The sequence below is a fragment of the Cynocephalus volans genome, chromosome 2, assembly GCF_027409185.1.
Source record: "Cynocephalus volans isolate mCynVol1 chromosome 2, mCynVol1.pri, whole genome shotgun sequence".
NCBI lineage: Eukaryota > Metazoa > Chordata > Mammalia > Dermoptera > Cynocephalidae > Cynocephalus > Cynocephalus volans.
In genome coordinates this window covers 187,771,958-187,791,223 of record NC_084461.1, presented here as the reverse complement: position 1 = coordinate 187,791,223, position 19,266 = coordinate 187,771,958, and the positions used below count along the sequence as shown (strand labels likewise).

At 41.2% G+C, this 19,266-nt stretch overlaps 1 protein-coding gene across 1 annotated transcript in view; it reads left to right on the top strand.

Annotated features, from left to right (window-relative positions):
- P2RX7 (purinergic receptor P2X 7) overlaps positions 1-17,087 on the top strand; it is a 43,992-nt gene extending 26,905 nt beyond the window's left edge. Inside the window, exons 8-13 of the mRNA XM_063087534.1 lie at positions 277-413; positions 8,683-8,773; positions 10,132-10,197; positions 10,286-10,435; positions 13,807-13,908; positions 16,590-17,087. Of these exons, the coding sequence (XP_062943604.1) occupies positions 277-413; positions 8,683-8,773; positions 10,132-10,197; positions 10,286-10,435; positions 13,807-13,908; positions 16,590-17,087 (1,044 nt within the window). The remainder of the gene's footprint in view (positions 1-276; positions 414-8,682; positions 8,774-10,131; positions 10,198-10,285; positions 10,436-13,806; positions 13,909-16,589) is intronic.
- Positions 17,088-19,266: the final 2,179 nt, after the last annotated feature.

Below are 19,266 nucleotides of genomic sequence, written 5' to 3'. Positions count from 1 at the left end.
GTCACACTGACTTCTTGTTCAGTGTCAAATCTCCTTCTGCCTCTCTCTTACAAAGACAAATGGGAGGAAGAACAGGGCGATGTGTTTGCAGCTGCCATAGTAATACTCGTACAAGTTTGATAGGGCTGCATGTATGGCTCTGAAACCTTTAATCAGCATTTTTCCTCTAAAGAGAAAAGCTTTCCTCCAGCAACCATTGCTATGCAGGAAGATGTCTGGCAGTTGCATAACCCACGTCCAGAAGACTTAGAGACAGTCTCTCATTGATGCCCCCAGGGAGGAATCATGGGCATTGAGATCTACTGGGACTGCAACCTGGACAGTTGGTCCCACCACTGCCGTCCCAAGTACAGCTTCCGTCGCCTTGATGATAAGACCACCAAAGAGTCCTTGTTCCCTGGCTACAACTTCAGGTAACTGCCCTTCAAGTGAGAGCTGGCTGCCCTTGGCTCTGCAGTGGGCTCCCAGGCCCAGGTGAATTGCACCCCCAGCAGTCAGTAAGACAAGTTCTGGTTCCCAAGGCAACAAGAGAATGAAAAAGACTTCTTGTAAGAACTAGGCAGTGACTGAATTTTTTGTGATAATTTTTTTCTTTTTAATTATCAAAGAGGTACACACTCCTTGTAAAACAAAATAAAACTTGGGAAATGAGAAACATAGAAGAGGATAAAAATCACCCATAATTTCTCTACTCTGAGACAATCAATGATATCCCTAGGGTGAATTTTCCTTCATCTATACCAATTCTCTCATGAGGCTCATATGAGGTCATATCAGACATATCACCTGGTATTCTGTGGTTTTTTTTCATACCCCAGTCACTCAGAATTCCTTTGTGACCATCACATTAATGATAGTAACATCCCATTGTATGGGTGTACTGATAACAATTGTTATAATTTAGGGAGAGTCTTTCTAGGCACTTACCATTATCATCATTAAACCTCCCAACAACCCTGAAAGGTAGATATTAGTGTTCCTGGCTAAAGTCAGGAAAGGTCCAATGATTTGCCTAAGACCCACAGCTAATAATAGATGCTCCATAATTCCAACCCAGGTCACTCTCTTTCCCCAAACCTCACACTCTTTCCCTTCCATCTCATGATTCCCCCACCCAGCCTCCACTACTGGACATTTCAGTTGTTGCCAGTTTTTCTATTATATACAACTCCACAGTGTACATTTTAGCATGTAAATCTTTGAATTCCAGGTTATTTCCTTAGGATAAGTTTCTAGAAGTTGAGTGATTGGATCAAAGGTTATGAACATTTTATCATATGATTTCAGATTTTAAAAAATTTCTACAGCTATATTTTTCAATCCTAGGTTTTTTATTTGCTTCTTTTTCAAAGCCATCTATTATTGTCTCAGTGAGTTCCACTCTTACCTTATGGATCCTATTCCTTTTGTCCCTCTACTATATAGTTCCCTTTGTACTGACCTATTATTTGCAGAAATGTGGGTGTGATTTCTCTGTGAAGGCTTTGGAATATTTGTTGGTGGGCTTGTCCTCAGCAGGAATGATCTTATGCAAAATTCTGTATGTGCCGTGGGATATGGAGTCATTCTTTGGGGTGATTATATAATTTTGTAGGTTGCTCCTGCTGGGACTGTTTGGCATCTACCAATTGTGAACCAGTTTTTAGTTTCATTTCTGGGCTTGAGATTTCTTAGCTCTACTGAAAGAATCCAATTCCTGCTCCCTTGCTGTGTAGGGCTTCTGCAGCCCTATCCCCCTTCCCCATAAGCATGCTAAAGCTCTAGCTCCTCAGATCAGATCTGGTTCAGGCAGTCCTAAGGGTCACATGGCTTCAATCCCCACTCACTAGTCATGTGTAGCACCTAGAAAAATGTCCTTCTAATTTTGAGCTCAATAATGTTTTGATATGACTTTTTAAAAGTATTTATAGGCTGGCCAGTTAGCTTAGTTGGTTAGAGTGTGGTGCTGATAACACCAAGGTCTATGGTTTAATTCCTATACCAGCCAGCCATAAAAAATAAAATAAAATAAAATAAGGACTGTCCAGTTAGCTCAACTGGGAGAGAGTAGTGCTAGTAAAACCAAGGTCATGGGTTCAGATCACCGTGCTGGCCAGCCACCAAAAATAAAATAAAACTATTTTATCTCGTACTTCTATGGGTATAAGGGGGAAGGTGGTAGGGCTTCCTGTCCTAGCTCAGGCTGCCATCTTGATTGGAAGTCCCTTTGGGAAGAACAGTTTGGAGACTCTTGATAGCAGGAGCCATACTGCGTCCTCACCTGTGGTGTTGTCTTACCTTTACACGTATGCTTCTGGCTTCTGAACTTATGAATTCACTAGAATTCTGGTTCATTTGCCCTCTTAAGCTCCTCCCTGCTGGCCTAGTGCTGACTCATTCTTGTTTCGACCCTCTGCAGAGCTCACTCCTGTGCTCCTTTCACCGGTGGTGATCCTGTGCCATCCTAACTTGGTTCCCACCTTCCCTCCCATGTCTGGATCATTTTTTTTTCTAGCCTGTTTCTACAACTCTGTCCCAAGTAGTAACTTGTCCCTAACACAGTCTCCATGACCTATCATTGCCTGTGGGTGACAGACAGGATTCTTTGACTGTGGTTATGGCTGGTCATTTTGTGCCCTGGTTCTAGACACAAAATAGGCTTATGCTGTTCTCTTTTCAGAAAGAGTTGCCAAGTACACCCCTAGAATAATGGTTATACAATTTACCTATGAAGCTGGTAGGAAATTGATATTGACATTCCTCATGCATTTGGTCATCAAATATATATTATAGAAAAAATAATTTATTGTGTCAATGGCTATATATTGGTAAATAAAATTTACAAGATAGCTACTTTCATAGAGCCTATATTGTAGTAGGGATGAATAAACAATATAAGTAAATGAAAAATTCCACCAACTCAACATCATTAGCCATTAGGGAAATGCAAATTAAAATCACAATAAGATACAACTACATACCCATGAGAATGGTAAAATAATAAAAGACTGGCAATTCCAAATGTTGGCAAGGAGACATGCAAATAGAACTCTCTTACTTTCCTTGCTGAAGTGTAAAATGGCACAACCACAATAGAGAACTGTTGGGAAGTTTTTTACAAAGTTAAACATCTATTTACTTTATAATCCAGAAATTCCAGAATCTCATTCTTGGGTATTTACCCAAGAGAAATGAAAATATATGTCCACACAAATATCGTACAAGAATGTTCATAGCAGCCTTATCCATAATAGCCCAAAACCAGAAACAACCCAAATCCAATAACAGGTGAATGGATAAATAAACTGTAGTGTATGAGGGGTCTTCAAAAAGTTCACTGGAAGTTTTGCATTATCTTTTAATTCTATTTTTCCATAAACTTCTTGAAGTACCCTCATATTTATTTTTATTTTTTTCTATTTTATTACAAAAGATTTATATTTATCATAGAATATTTGGAAGAAAAGAGGTAAGCAAAATTAAGAAGATAAATTCAGCCTGTAACCTAACCACTCAGAGACCACTACTAGTAAATCTTTTGTACTTCCCTTTTTTCCGCCATTTTTTTATTGTGGTAAAACATATAACATAAGAATTGCCATTTTAAGCATTTTAAAATATATAGTTGCATGGAATTAATTACATTTACCACACTGTGCAACCGCTACCTGTATCTACCTATTTCCAAAACTTTTTTGTCATCCTAAACATAAACTCTGTACCATTAAGTAATAACCCCTCTTTATTCCCTACCCCCCTGCCCCCCATTTCTGGTAACCTCTAATCTATTTCTGTCTCTGAAATTTTTTTCTTTTTAATTCATTTTTTCTTAATTGACCCACGATAATTGTATATATTTAAGGAATACAATATGACATTTGGGTACATTTATACAGTGTGCAATGATAAAGTACCCTCATATTTATACAATAAAACACTACATCATATAAATTTAAAAGGAACAAACTAATGATCCATGCAACAACATAGATGAATCAGTCCCACAGACATTAAGTGGAGTGAAAGAAGCCAGACCTAAATGAGTACATACTATATGATGCCATTTATATGAAGTTCAAGGACAGGCAAAGCTCATCTATGATGAAAGAACAGTGGTAGCTGGGCTGGGGAGTTGACTGGAAAGGAGTACAAGAAAGTTTTCTGGGATAATGGAATATTTTAGATTTTGATAGGGGTGTAGGTTATACAGGGTATTCATATGCCAAAACTCATTGAAAGGAGCACTTAGGGCTTGTGCATCTTATTATATGTAAATTACACCTCAATAGAACAAATGAACAAATCCAACAAAGATGATGATAAGTGCTGCAAAGAAAATCAGACAATATAGTGTGATGGGGGAGATGTGATCAGAAAAGGCCTCTCCAAGCATCGGGGTAGGAGCCCTGCAGGCATCGTCCGCTTTCCTGAGGATTGTGCTTTCCTAATTAAGAAAAGAAACTGCCCAGACAGGAGTCCATGTTATGAGAATCAACTTCTCTGGATCCTTTTATTATTTACAGTCTAGACTAGTGGTTCTCAAAGTGTGGTCCCCAGCATCAGCATCACATGGGAACTTGTTAGAATGCACATTCTTGGGCCCCACTCTAAATCTACTGAATCAGATACTCTGGAGGCAGGGCCCAGAAATCTGCTTTCACAAGCCTCCAGGGGGATTCTAATGTTCACTCAAGTCTGAGAGCTGGATCTAGACCCTTGACACTCAAAATGTGGTCTTGTAACTAGCAGCATCAGCTTCGCCTGGGAGCTTGTTTTGTTGTTGTTGTTTGTTTTTTATCAGCAGCTGGAGGGCATGGGGCTCTGAACCCTTGACCTTGGTGTCACAACACCACGCTCTAACCAACTGAACTAACCAGCCAGCCCTTACCTGGAAATGTGTTACAGATACAGAACCTCAGGGCCGGCCCGTGGCTCACTCGGGAGAGTGCGGTGCTGATAACACCAAGGCCCCGGGTTCGGATCCCATTTAGGGATGGCCGGTTCGCTCACTGGCTGAGCGTGGTGCTGACAACACCAAGTCAAGGGTTAAGATACAGAACCTCAGGCCCCACCCTTGACTTACTGAATCAAACTCTGCACTTTAACAAGATCCCTGGGAGATTCGTGTACGTACTAAAGTTTGAGAAGTACTGATCTAGACTATATCATCTAGCACCTCAAATGTACTTTCTTCTTAGATGTTTCACCTGACTATATTTTGTCTCTACACCCAGGTTGCTAGCTCCTGGGGGAATGACTAAAATAAAGTGTCTACTTAATCTGTACATGCACGTGCACACAGGAGTGCACGTGCACATACACACACACACCCCTCACCACTTCCTGACCCTCCTACTAGCATTCTTGCTGACTTCTGGAGGGGTCTGCTCAAGCAAATGGGTCTATTTATATTCTACTCAAAGCAGCCTCATCACCTAGCAGGAGGCCCTTAACTGTGCTGATATTTTTGTTTATTTGTTTAGGCCTCACAATGTTTTAAAGCTTGAGACATTCTACATAAAAATCTGGACTTCCTGATTCTCTTAAAAAAAAATTAAACTATTTGAAAAAAATCAAACTTTTTAACAACCCTGGGTCCATATCCCACCTGGCAGCCATTGGCTGGAGTTGAACATCAGTGGTCCCTTATAGAAAGGGATGTGTTTTTTGGATTGTCACTGTCCCCACCCCTCCTTATTGCCTTACACTCAATCTGTCATCACTTATTTCTGTTCTATGCCTGGCATTTGAGTTTGAAACCCTAGATATAAAGGATGGTTGATGTTTTTTGCTTCCTCTGAGTAGATGGAGTTTCATCCAGGACCCTGAAACCAGCTCCTAGTTTAGGTAACTTTGATTGTCCCCTGCTGCTGTGCTGAATGGGCTTATGGCCATTAGCAAGAAGAGAGGAAAGGATCAGTAGTCCCCTGACTGCCCTTCCAGGCTGTGTTTTTAGAAGTTGGCAGAAGCATGCAGGGCAATGTACCAATCAGATATCCTTTGAGTCGTTGAGCTAAGCCTAAGAACATATGCTCCTGGAGAGATCTGAGCTTTCTGAAGACCTGAGGTGGTTATGATGTGAATATTCTTTTAGAACAAAGTGTTAGAGCATTTGTTGTCTGGAATGAGCACCAGAGGAAATCTTGGTCAAAAATAAACTGTTGGGATCTGATGGGTAAATGGACAACTTATTTTCAAATAGCCACACGAAAGAGAAAGAAATTACAGGTTAAATAAAGTATGTGAGAAAATATAGCTTTCTAAAACATAGAAAGTTGAAGAAGTTGATCACATTACAGAATTTTGTCCTTTACAAAAGATCCATGGCAAAAATGTCCTTATTCAGTGAACATGTGATTCAGTTTTTTATTCATAACCTGTGTAAAGTAGGGGCACAGAATGTACGATGCACCACTCAGGTCCACGACGAGTACATGTGTGTATTAGTTTCCTGTGGCTGCCATAAAAAATTAATACAAACTTGGTGGTTAAAACAACAGAAATTCATTCTGTCACAGTTCTGGAGGCCAGAAGTCCAAAATCAAGGTGTCTATAGGGCCACTCTCCCTCTGAAAGCTCCAGGGGAGGATCCTCCCTGGCCTCCTCCAGCTTCTGGTGGCTCCAGGCATTCCTTGGCTTGTGGACGCATCACTCCAATCTCTGTCTCCATCTTCAAATGGCCTTTTCCCCTGTATCTCTATGTCTTAAATCTCCCTCTCCTTTATAAGGACACCAATCATTGGGTTTATGGACTACTCTAAATCCAGGATGATCTCATGTTAAGATCCTTAACTTAATTACATCTGCAAGACCCTATTTCCAAATAAGGTCAAATTCACAGGTACTGGCGATTACATGCTTGGACATTTCTTTGGGGGGCCACGATTCAACCCATCGCAGTATGCAAGAAACATCCTGTCCAGGGCCCAATGTTTCACAGAACATAGCCCCTCCCCCACCTGCATCATAATCACATGGGAACTTTACTGGAAATACAGATTCCGAGAAACATCTAGAACCTTCTGAAACCAATCTTTGGGGTGGCCCAGGAGTCTGACTTTTAAACACACTCCCCCCAAGTGATTCTTCCCCTCAGTTTAATAACCACTGTAGCAAGACCCTGAAAGCAGACATTCAAATACTGTACAATGTTAACCTTCCCAGGCAAATCAAGTTGCACAGGGAGATAACCCCAACCCTGGAGCATGGAGTGGTGAAAGATGTTAGCTTGTACATTTAAAAACAAATCAATCAATATAGCAGAAGAATGAACTGTATTGGAATGGGAATAATCAGAAGTAAAGAAATTGAAACCCCAGAAACAGGCACTGAGGTATCTGAGAATATCTAACCGATCTCAATGTCAGATTCTGAGAGTTTTTTAGTAAAAGAATTTCATAGTTTCTATGCTATGTTTTGGCAGAGCATCTGCGTTGTTTTCTTCTCTCCCAACACCTGTAAATAGATAGTGAATTAATAACTCAGAGAGAAAATATATACCCTTATCTAAAAACAACCAGAAAAAGCTGATGAGAGGGACAGATATAAAGTTTGCATGAAGCATGTGGCTTAGGCCTTCCTAATTATTCAGAAAAAATAAAACATAACACTTTCCTTGACTGCAGCACTGGTAAGGGTCGCATATTTGGGGTGATTGTGAATTGCACCTGGGTCTTAATTTATAAAGATGACTAAGTGATGACACAGAGAGGCCAATGCCACTGAAAGAATTGATTATGTGTATTTCCCAAGAGATGGTGGCACATCACACCATGCAGGGCCACAGGGAGAAGCACCAGTTTGGTCAGAAGGTGGAAGCGAGAGGAAAGTACAGCCCAGAAGCTTTATTGTGTTTTCCATGGCAAAGGCAAGGCAGGGCTGGGAAACAGCTTAGAGTTGGCTAGTGTGAATCAAAGCAGTGGGCTCTGTGCTATATAGGGGTGGTTTCTAGTTGTCTGGTCCTGGCCCTACCTGATTCCGAGTGATTTGTGGCAGGAGAAATATTGGCTTGGTGTGTGAGTTAGATCAAGGAGGTGGTTGGGGGTATGGACTCGGGATTTGTTGGAGGGTTTGTAATGTGGTTTTCACACACTCACAAAAGCTGGAGTGCAGGGGAGATGCAAAAACTTTAGCCTTTAGTTTGGCCCTGCATGGAAAAACATGCATGATTAATGATTGTCAAATAGAAGAATACAGAATCTAAGAAAATACAGTTAAAACAGATTGCTGAGGTGTCCCTGTCCCCAATCCAGCAATTAGTATCTAAGATTCACACACACACACATGCACACACACACTTTGCTCTAGAAGCTAAACCTATTTTTCTCTCTTAAGGAATAATCAAATTGATTTGATACTACTTTTTAAAACTTCTCTGCTTATCGATGGTTAAAAATTGCTCATTTTAATCTCAAACTAAAAGCCGATTTCCTATCACTCTATGATGATGGAAGTAGAGGGGGTGACATGGGGAAGTGGCCCTTTGGTTCCAGGCTGTCAGAGAGTGATTCATGGTTACCGATGAATCACGATTACCCATGAATCACTCTCTGACGGCCTGGAACCAAAGGGCCACTTCTCCACATCACCTGTCCAACTGTAGTAGAGCTAAAGATGGACAAGGAAGACTTCGGTTTTTCTTTTCATAAAATACAAGTACTTTCAAAGAGATCTTTATAAATATGGATCCCTTTTCTCCTACAGATTTGCCAAGTACTATAAGGAAAACAACATTGAAAAACGAACTCTGATAAAAGTCTTTGGGATCCGTTTTGACATTCTGGTTTTTGGCACTGTGAGTCTTTCCTCCCAGCCCCAGGCACCTCCATCCTATGATTGGGTCCTAATTATTATTGTAGTGTCTCCAAGGAGTGGATGTTTTTGGTCATAGTCATTAGCTGGCACTGTGTATTTTGCATGTGGGATAAGAGAGGAGGAAGAAATGTCCTTGCAGTCCTGTCCACAAATAAGTCATTGACAAGTACGAAAATGGGAAGGGAAAAAAATTATAATATTCAACCTCAAAAATACTCTGATGCTTAAAAAAAAGGGAGAAATACCTCTTCAAAATAGTTTGTAAGTAACAGAATCCAACCCAAATTGGCTTAGGGGGGAAAAAGTCTTTTTTTATGGGGTGGAGGGTAACATAACTAAAAAGTCCTGGAGTAATTTTCAGGCTTCAGGCATGGCTGAATCCAGGCGTTCAAACATCATCATCAGGAATCTGTCTCCCTCCATCTCTTACATCTGTTCTCTGTTTTGGCATCATTCTCAGGCTAGCCATCTCTACATGGTGGTGTCAGGCTGCTCCTTATACCTTATCAGCTTAGTAACCTCAATGAAAAGAGAATACCTCTTTGCCAGAAGTTTCATCAAAGGCCTCAGGCAGATGCCATTGGCTTTGATTGGCCTAATAAGGGCCACATGCCCACTGCAGAACTAATCACTGTGATCAGGGTCATGCCATACTCTCAATGGCTGGTCTTAGACCAGCCCTGACCCAGCCCATGGGCCAGAGGAGAGGGTCAGCCCCCCCCCCCACCAAACTACCTGGACTGAATATAAAGAGAAATGGTTCTCCAAAAGAAAATTGGGGTGATGCTGCCAGAAGAAGGAAGGAGGGGATATCAGGCATGCAGAAATCGACAGATGCCCACGACACCTTGTTTAACAACATATTCTTTATGTAACATGGTGATAAGCTGCACAAGAATCAGTGAGATACAGCTGAGGGGATGGAAAGACCATTGAGAATAAAAACCACAAGGATAGCCAAGGGAAGTGTTTCTGCAGACATTCCTTCCTTCTGCTTCCGAAGTAATCTCAAACCATTTCTAGAGAAAGTTTGTCTGAAATCTTCACCATTCATGGAAAAACAACAAACCTTCAATGGTTCGCCCCTTAATGTGCGGGTCCCAGTGCTTGGTTGTTTAAAACATTCACGGGTCCAAGCTCACCCTGGACAGCAGAAACAGTACAAATAAGAGTCCTAGTTTCCGTGTCTGCCATCCCTGCTGCAGTGAGCACTTGAATGCATCTATCAAAATGACAGCACTAGGCTCCACTTCCCTTCTAGAACCAACAATTCCATGTTAAAGCAAAAGAATGCTGCTCTGACTTTCAACCGAGTAAACTTCCCCACTCTGTTTTCAGGGAGGAAAATTTGACATTATCCAGTTGATTGTGTACATCGGCTCAACCCTCTCCTACTTTGGTTTGGTAAGAGATTCTCTTTCCCACACTTTATGAAAATGATTTAGCAAAAAGAGGTTTTTGCAAATATGGTGTTTGTTTTGGTCTTCCGTAGGCCACTGTGTTCATTGACTTTCTCATCAACACTTATTCAAGTACCTGCTGTCGATCCCTTATCTATCCCTGCTGCAAGTGCTGTGAACCCTGTGCAGTCAATGAATACTATTACAGGAAGAAGTGCGAGTCCATCATAGAGCCAAAGCCGGTAAGGCATGCTGTGTTTGTAGGATGCCAAAACACCTGGAGATTCCATTAGATCACCAAGAAATGTGCAAAAATTTAACAGGTTTAATCCATAATGGATAAGTCTCTGGACTCTATCCCAATCAATCATCTCTCAGATGAATCTCTTGTCCTTAGGAAAAAATAGAAACAAAAATGGAGATAAAGAGATGACACATTTAATGTTCCAGGACTTGTCAATTTTGTCATTTATTACATTGGTTCAGCCAAAATTAAAAATAACATAATGACTTTGGAGAACATTTTGGCAGTGACTAATAACATTTAAACGGGACAAACTTTACAGCCTGGCATTTCCACTTCCCCACACCTGCCCCAGAAAAACTTCATGAGTACCCAAGCAGTACACGTGAACAAGATGTTCACTGCAGCATTGCTTATTAAATTATTAGTAATTATTAAACAGTTATTAGCAGTGAAGAAATAGCATCTATCCAAATTCCCAATAGGTGAATGGTGAAAGAAACTATGATAAATTCCATAGTAAGGAATACCAGGCACCAGTTTAAAAGAATGAGGTAGATAATAATAATAGCAAACATTTATACAGCACTTCTAAGTGCTTTATACATATTAGCTCATTGAATCTTCACAACGGCCCTATATATAGGTGCTACTATTGTCTCTTTCCATGAGGAAATTGAAGGCACAGGAAGGTTAAATAATTTGCCCAAAGTCATACAGCTAATAAGTGGAAGAGCTGGAATAACCACTAAGTTATAGGTACTGGCATGGGCAGATATCCAAAACATTTTGTTGAGAGGAAAAAAAGCAAACTATAAAACAATATGTATGGTATGATATATGGGTTAAAAAAACTATACACATAGACTAGAGCTCAGGGGAAGAGGAGAGACCTACAGAGCTCATGAAGGCAGGAGAAGCCATAATGACAGAAAGAAAGGACCGCTCCCACCATTTCAAGCCCCGGCTGCTTCAAGACTTCACGGAGTGAAAGCTGGCAAAAGCTGCAGCTGTGCCCTTCATATGAAGTTTCTTGGAGGTGGCAGGGGAGAAGAGGGCTTTGGTGGCCCCCAGGCCAGCAAGACCACTAACAGGATTCCCATGGACCCACATAAGAGTGAAGGGTCACAAACAGTTGAAATAAGGAGCCACTCAAAGGCCAGTGAGTCATCGCAAGGGACTGGCACAAGGGACTGGCACATGGCCCACCCCACAGGAAGTGTCTGGAGTGCAGGTGGTGGGGGAGACAGACCACCAGGGAAACATTGGGGCACAGCATGGACAGCTGATCTGCCCCCCAATCAGTGCAGGCATCCTCAGTAGAGACTGGTCAGGAATATAGAACAACAGGGAGAGCAGTTTGCTGAAAAGACTCAGGCCCATACCAGAGTTTCCACACAATCCAGGTGTACCGGACTTCACGGGACCTGAAAGTACATACAAGGTCAACAGTTAAAATCTGAGCTGCACAATAAGCCTTCCCCAGGGAATCCGCAACAAAGCAGCAATTTAGCTCAATCACAGGGCTCCAGTGCTGCTCCCCACAGGAAGTTCCCCCATTTTAGAAGTAAGCAAAGGACAACAAATTAGTTCCAGTGCAGAATTTATGTGGTGAAAACAGCGAATAACCCAACACAGAACTGAAAGAAAAAACAAAATACCCACAGATCAGAGACAATGTCTGATATTAACTAGTAAAGGTCTCACTTCCCCAAAGAACACCTATAAAATCTAGAAGAACTGGAAGCCCTCTGGGCTCTCAAGCCAGGGAGAGGGGAGGGCCATCGGCCATAGCCACGCCCCACTGACATCCTCAACCAGCCCAGCAATGACCACCAAGCTGCCACCCAAACCTGCCTGGTCTCCCCTGCTGGAATGAGGGGGATGCTATGGGCCTCAACCAAGCTCCCTGTCGGGCTAGGGCTCCAACCCTTCAAACCCATTGTACAGACTGGGTTACAAACCCCTCACATGCCAGGCTGGGTCACAGACCCCTCAAATATAGGTCATGAGCCAGGTAATTAGAAAAAATCCCGGGAGCATTGACAGAGTTGACATGCTTCATTCCGATGCAAGCTCAGTCCCCAACTTCCTCAGCAGCAGCTGCAGCTTACAGCAGCCTCTAGCAGTTCCAGCAGCAGCAGCCTGCCAGGGCATCCCAGGGGCCCTGGCAGCAATAGCTTGCAGCAACAGCCTCCAGCAGCAGTAGCGCCCCCTCCGCGCCAGGCATCCTAGGGGTGGGGGCCCTGTGGATCAGAGCTGTTCATCCTTTATACTTAAGTCCAATAACCCAGAAATACCTGAGTGCAAGTCAGACAACCCAGGAACACCTAGGCACACATGCACAGTTATATTTACATCAAATGCTCAGCAAGATTCTGAACATCTAAGGGATCCTGACCATTTACTTTCACTTTCCCTACATTCCCCCTCATTTTTAGTCCTCCTACCCTATTTCCTTTCCCTTTCCCCTCTCCCGCTCCCCCCCCAACTGCTCCACATCTTAGGATGCAAAATATAATATTAATAAATAAAATTTTTAAAAAACTATACACATGAACTAATTCTATATATTTTCTACATGTACATTTAAAATCTATACAAGCATATACACACACACATACATGTGTATCTAGGTATATATATGTATACAAAAAGGTATTGGACACACAAAAGCAGTAGTAGTGGTTGCTTCTGGAAAGGAGCCTAGGGTGGGGGAGTAGTCAGGGGAATTTTAGCTTCATCTGTATTTTAATTAATTTGGACCTTACTAAGCAGGTCCTCTGCACTTAACTCAATTATTTCCCCCAGTCAGAAATCTCTTGTACTTAAAAACAACAAGGAGGATTTCTTTGTCCCTTATCCAAGAACATTACTGTCCTTTTTTTCCCCAACAGTTGAATGCACAATTCTTTGTCCACTGTACATATATTTGCAGTTTAAAATAAAAGTTCATCTTTGCGACTAAAAATAGTTACCATTTCATGGCCCCAAATGGGATGAAATTTAATGAATATATAAGTAATTTAAGTTGCAATATTATGACTTTCTGGAGATATTCAATCTAGAGCAACTAAATTGAGGGAACACAATAAAGGAATTTCATATAGTGCTTGGGGGACCTAAAAACATTAGGCAGTAAGCTGTGGTTATGCTGAGTGTACAAGTGAAGGCATATGGGATTCCATTTCTGATTTATCTTTAGACACAGAAATAATTTATTCTCAGTTAGCAAGAGTATTTGGTTAGCTTATTCAACAGTTTGTCATTTTGTAAATTGGAACAATAGTTGCCTTTAGATATGTTTAGATAGGCAATTCTTGGTAATTCCACACAAAAACGGATAAACTTTTAACCTTCTTTTCCTAGACATTAAAGTATGTGTCCTTTGTGGATGAATCCCACATTAGGATGGTGGACCAGCAGCTACTTGGAAAAAGTCTACAAGATGTCAAGGGCCAAAAAGTCCCAGTAAGTTAAAACATTTGGTCTTTTTTAAAAAAAAAATTACTATTAAATATAAACACTCTAGAAATTTGTACAAATCATAACTGATGGATTTTAACAAAATAAATGTACTCATGTAACCAGCACCTCCATCTGATCACTACCTTCCCTTAAAATTAGTCATTATCCTATATCAAAAGATTAATTTTACCTCTTCCAGAATTTTACAAAAAATTGAATCATATAGTATGTACTCAGTATACACTCAATGTCTGGCTTCTTTCACTCATTATTTTTGTGAGAGTTGCTCACGACATTCATATATAGCAGCAGTTCCATTCCCATCATTATATAGTTTCCATTTTATAAACATCCAAGGTACTTATCCCTTCTGCTGTTGATGGACAATTGGGTAGTTTCCAGTTTGGGGCTAATGCCAGTAATGCTGCTATGGTAAACATATGGCACTCTGTGGGGGTAATTACCTAAGAGTGGAAGTGCTGAGTTGTAAGGCAGGCATATGTTCAGTTTCAGTAGATACTAACAAACAGTGCTCCAAAGCGGTGGTTGTAACTGGCACCCTCCCCAGCAGTTCTGGTTGCTGCGCATCTTCATTAACTGCATTAGTTTCCTAGGGCTGCCATGATGAATTACTGCAAACTAAATGGCTTAAAACAACAGAAATTTATTCTGCCACAGTTCTGGAAGCTAGAAGTCTGAAATGAAGGTGTTGGCAGGGCCCTTCTCCCTCTCACGGCTCTAGGTGTTTACGATGCTGGTTAGGACTGCCAATACAATACTGAACAGAAGTGGTAATACCAGGCAGTTTTGTCTCATTCCTTATCTCAAGGAGAAAGCTTTTTATATTTAACTACTTATTATGGTATTTGTGGTAACTTCTTAAGAATGCTTTATCAGGTTAAGAAAATTCCCTTCTGGGCCGGCCCGGCCTGTGGCTCACTTGGGAGAGTGAGGTGCTGATAACACCAAGGCCCCGGGTTCAGATCCCATATAGGGATGGCCGGTTTGCTCACTGGCTGAGCGTGGTGCTGACAACACCAAGTCAAGGGTTAAGATCCCCTTACCGGTCATCTTTTTAAAAAAAAGGAAAGAAAAAAAAAAGAAAATTCCTTTCTATTCCTACTTTGCTAAGAATTTGTATCATGAACAGATATTCGATTTTAAAATAATGTTTTTTCTGCTTCTTTTGAAATGCTCAGTGAGTTTTCTTCTTTTTCCTTCTGTTATGTGGTGAATTACACTGATTAATTTTTAAATATTAAGCCAACCTTGCATTCCTGAAATAAACTGAATTTGAATGTGATATACTATTCTTTGTATTTATTGCTGTATTCAAATTGATATTGAGGATTTTTACATTTCTTCTTGAGAGAGACTAGCCAAATTTTTCCATTTTTAAAATGTCCTTGCTGAGTTTGGGTATAAAATGACTATTTGTGTGTGTGTGTGTGTGCGCACATGCATGCATGCATGGGGATATAGTAAAACAAATATGACAAAATTTACCATTGTAAACCATTTTAAAGTGTACAATTCAGTGACATTTAGTACATTCACAATGCTGTGCAACCATCACCACTATCTCTTTCCAGAACTGTCTAGTCACCCCAAAAGGAAATCCCATACCTATTAAAGCAGTCACCCCCACGCCTCTCTTCCCCCATTGCCTGGCAACCACCAATCTACTTTCTGTCTCTATGGATTTACCTATTCTGGACATTTCCTTTTAAATGGAATCATGTAGCATGTGGTCTTTTGTGCCTGGCTTCTTTCTCAGCATAATGTTTTCAAGGTTTGTCCACGATGTAGCATGTTTCAGTATTCACTCCTTTTTATTGTCGAATAACATTCCATTGTAAAAATTTTTTTATCCATTCATCAGTCAATGGACACTGAGTTGTCTCCACTTTTTGACTATTGTGAATAATGCTATTATGAGTATACAAGAACTATTCAGTTTTAATGTACTTGACTCAGGCCTTTTTTATCCAGTGAATGAAAGTATATGTCACAAAGAACAGACATGGCAATTATGACAACTTCCTTTGCAGGGCAACAAATGGATTTGCCAGTAGAGGGAGGCTGGCAGGAAAGGAGAGTGGGGATAAGTCAACAAATACTGTCTATTGTGTGGTGGGCACTGACCTGGGCACTGTCCTAGGTATTGGGGATATGGCAGTAAACAAAGCAGACAAGGTCCCTGCTTCTATATGGAAGAACTATCATCAAGTACATCATCTTATTAATCTTATTAATAGAAATTAATCAGATCATTTCAGATGGTGAAAAGTTCTATGAAGAATGTAGAATATCATGGTGTGATAAAAGAATCACCTGGGAGGAAAGCTACTTGATAGGGTGGTAAGAACAAGAGCTGATATTTAAATTGAGGCCTGGCTTTTCTGAATTTCACTTGCCAAATCTGTAAAATGGAGACAAGGATATATATCTCATGAGGTTCTTCAAAGACTTAAATGAGGCAATGCTTATAAAACACAAGCATGGTCCTGCTACCTACATTTAATAAACGATAGCTACTATAACTAAAGTAATATTCAGTGTAATTGTATAAGTTAATAATGAAATTAAAGAAACTAAGAGTGGAAGTGCTGAGTTGTAAGGCAGGCATATGTTCTAGCTGATGGTTCTAGTTGCTGATAGGTTTGGAAACTCGTATTTTTCAGAGACCTCCGATGGATTTCTCGGACTTGTCCAAGCTGCCCCTGTCTCTCCATGACCCACCCCCCATTCCTGGTCAACCAGAGGAGATGCAGCCGCTTAATGAAGAAGCGACTCCTAGATCAAGAGACAGTCCAGGCTGGTGCCAGTGCGGAAGTTGCCTCCCATCCCAGCTCCCTGAGAGCCACAGATGCATAGAGGAGCTTTGCTGCCGAAAGAAGCCGGGGCCCTGCATCACCACCTCTGAGCCATTCAGGAAGCTTGTCCTGTCCAGACGCATCCTGCATTTCCTCCTGCTCTACCAGGAGCCCCTGCTGGAGCTGGACACAGATTCCACCAACAGCCGGCTGCGGCGCTGCGCCTACAGGTGCTATACCACTTGGCGTTTCACCTCCCAGGACATGGCTGACTTTGCCATCCTGCCCAGCTGCTGCCGCTGGAGGATCCGGAGAGAGTTTCCTAAAAGTGAAGGGCAATACAGTGGCTTCAAAAATCCATACTGACAGCATGGGGCTGCAGCTGTCAAGTTAATGTTACCTTTGCAAGAAACTTGGGCTTCGCCTGCAAAGATCTGTGGCTGAATTTTCAGCCAAAGGGAAATATGTTTTCCTCTCCTACTGATCTATGTGTGTCAGAGAGCAGAGTAACCTGGTTAAATAAACAAACAAGCGAGAATTCCTCCACATGGATTGAGTCAAGAGACTCCAATGTAAGTCTCAATTCTGTCCCTAGGAAGTTGTATGACCCTAGGCCTTTAACCTTTGAACCTCAGTCTCCCTGTTACCCAAGATATCTTGAGGAAAAATTGAGACAGTGTATACACACTGTCGTGTTAATGTATAAAGAGCTACCTGAATGCAAAGCATCTCATTATGAGGCCAGACTAGGATAATGTCCAATTAAGAACGAACCCTTTGGGTTCTGGTTGGAGAATGTGGAGGATTAAGGGTGGCCACAAATTCTTTGACATTTGTCCCTCAAGACCTGAGGGTTTTGTCTCCTCCCCTTGAGTATGGGTAGCTCTGATTGTTTTATCCAATAATGGAAATGATGCTTTGTTAGTTTCAGGATCTTGGTCTTAAGAGGCTGGCAGCTTCCACTTTCTGTCCTTTGGAATTCTTGCTGTGGGGGAAGCCAACTCCCATGTAAAAGCGACTATACTGAGACCACCCTGCTGTGAGGAAAGCCAAGCAGCCACATGGAGAGCAGAGTGCCTGACCAGCCCCCAGCTTTCAAGCTATCCAAGCCCAGTCACCAAACATGGGAGAGAAGCCTTCAGGTGATTCCAGACCCTACTAAAATATGATTGAAACTGCTAGAGACACCCCAACAGAGAAATGCCCAGTCAACCCAGAGAACCACACTGCTGCCTTAAGTCACTAAGTTTTAGGATTGTTACAGAGTAACAGGTAACTGGGACAGAGAGCAAGCCCTGGTTCTAAGGTTCTTAGGGAGTCCCAACCATCCCTGAAGCCCCTCAGTAACCAAGGTTTCTACTAGTCAGTTCTAGGAGGGCAGAAGACCAAATAGGGTAACTCACCAGACCGGCCCTGCAATCCATCAAACCTAACTGCCAAGCTACCCGATACAATGCAATCCTCCTCACAAACTACTGTTGTTAGAAACAAGAAAAAGCTACCTTGAGACATTTAACATCCTGTATTTTGCAGCCAGTTAGAACTGATTTAGTCTGGGTGGCAACCCCCACCCAAACCTTCACCATTTCTATACATCATCCACTAAGAATATGAAAATGAATAGTTGCAGGTTTTAGGATCCTGCTTCAGGATTTCCTTTCCATGGTTTTGTCCCTAGAGCTGGCTATTTATTTTGAAACAACTATTTTAAATAATGAATAGTTTAAAGGACACTATTCAATACTGTGATTGATGATGGATCTGTGAGTTTATTTTATACATACTCTAAAGATTTACCACTGATACTTCTTTAAAAACAGCAGCTTTCTACTGTATTAATGTAAAACAGCATGAATAAAAACTTTTTTTTTTTTTGATCCATGGTTTTATCTGGCTTTAAACTCAGGAATTAAGTTAATGAAACCAGATAAAACTTTTGTTTTTAACTATCTTGTCACAGATATTTTTGAAAAGTAGATTATATAAGACTTCTTTGGAATTGAAATGTTCTACTCCAAGAACTCTAAATAACTGTTACAGATTTCCATTCCGATGGCTTCTGGGCCTTTTTACCTTCATTTTTGGTGCCTTATTCCTAGTGTGTTTCTATCATCTCATTGAGGCCCCAGATGGAGTCAGAATTTGGAATGATAAATAATTCCTGGATCCGTCTCCTCACCTTCCCCACAGATGCTCTGGGAGAAAGGGTGCTGTGTTACTTCAACTGCATGTAAAATGTCCGACACTTCCTATTTTTTTTATTTTTAGCTACTGCATAAAATAATGTCCATCACCAAAGGCAATGAGAGTCATATTTTGTAGGATCTATTTTCTTATACTTAAATACATTCTTCTGTTATGGTCATTGCTCAGTATTTACTCTTCAATTCAGTGTCAGAGAGATCTGCTTTCTTGCTGTAGACAGGCTGATTTCTTGTAGAATTGATAATGGACTTGCATTTCTCTCTTTAGAGGGAAACGTTTTTTAAACCCTTCCTAATTCTAGCTTGGCAAAGTGGATGTTCTTAACATGATTGTTTTGATA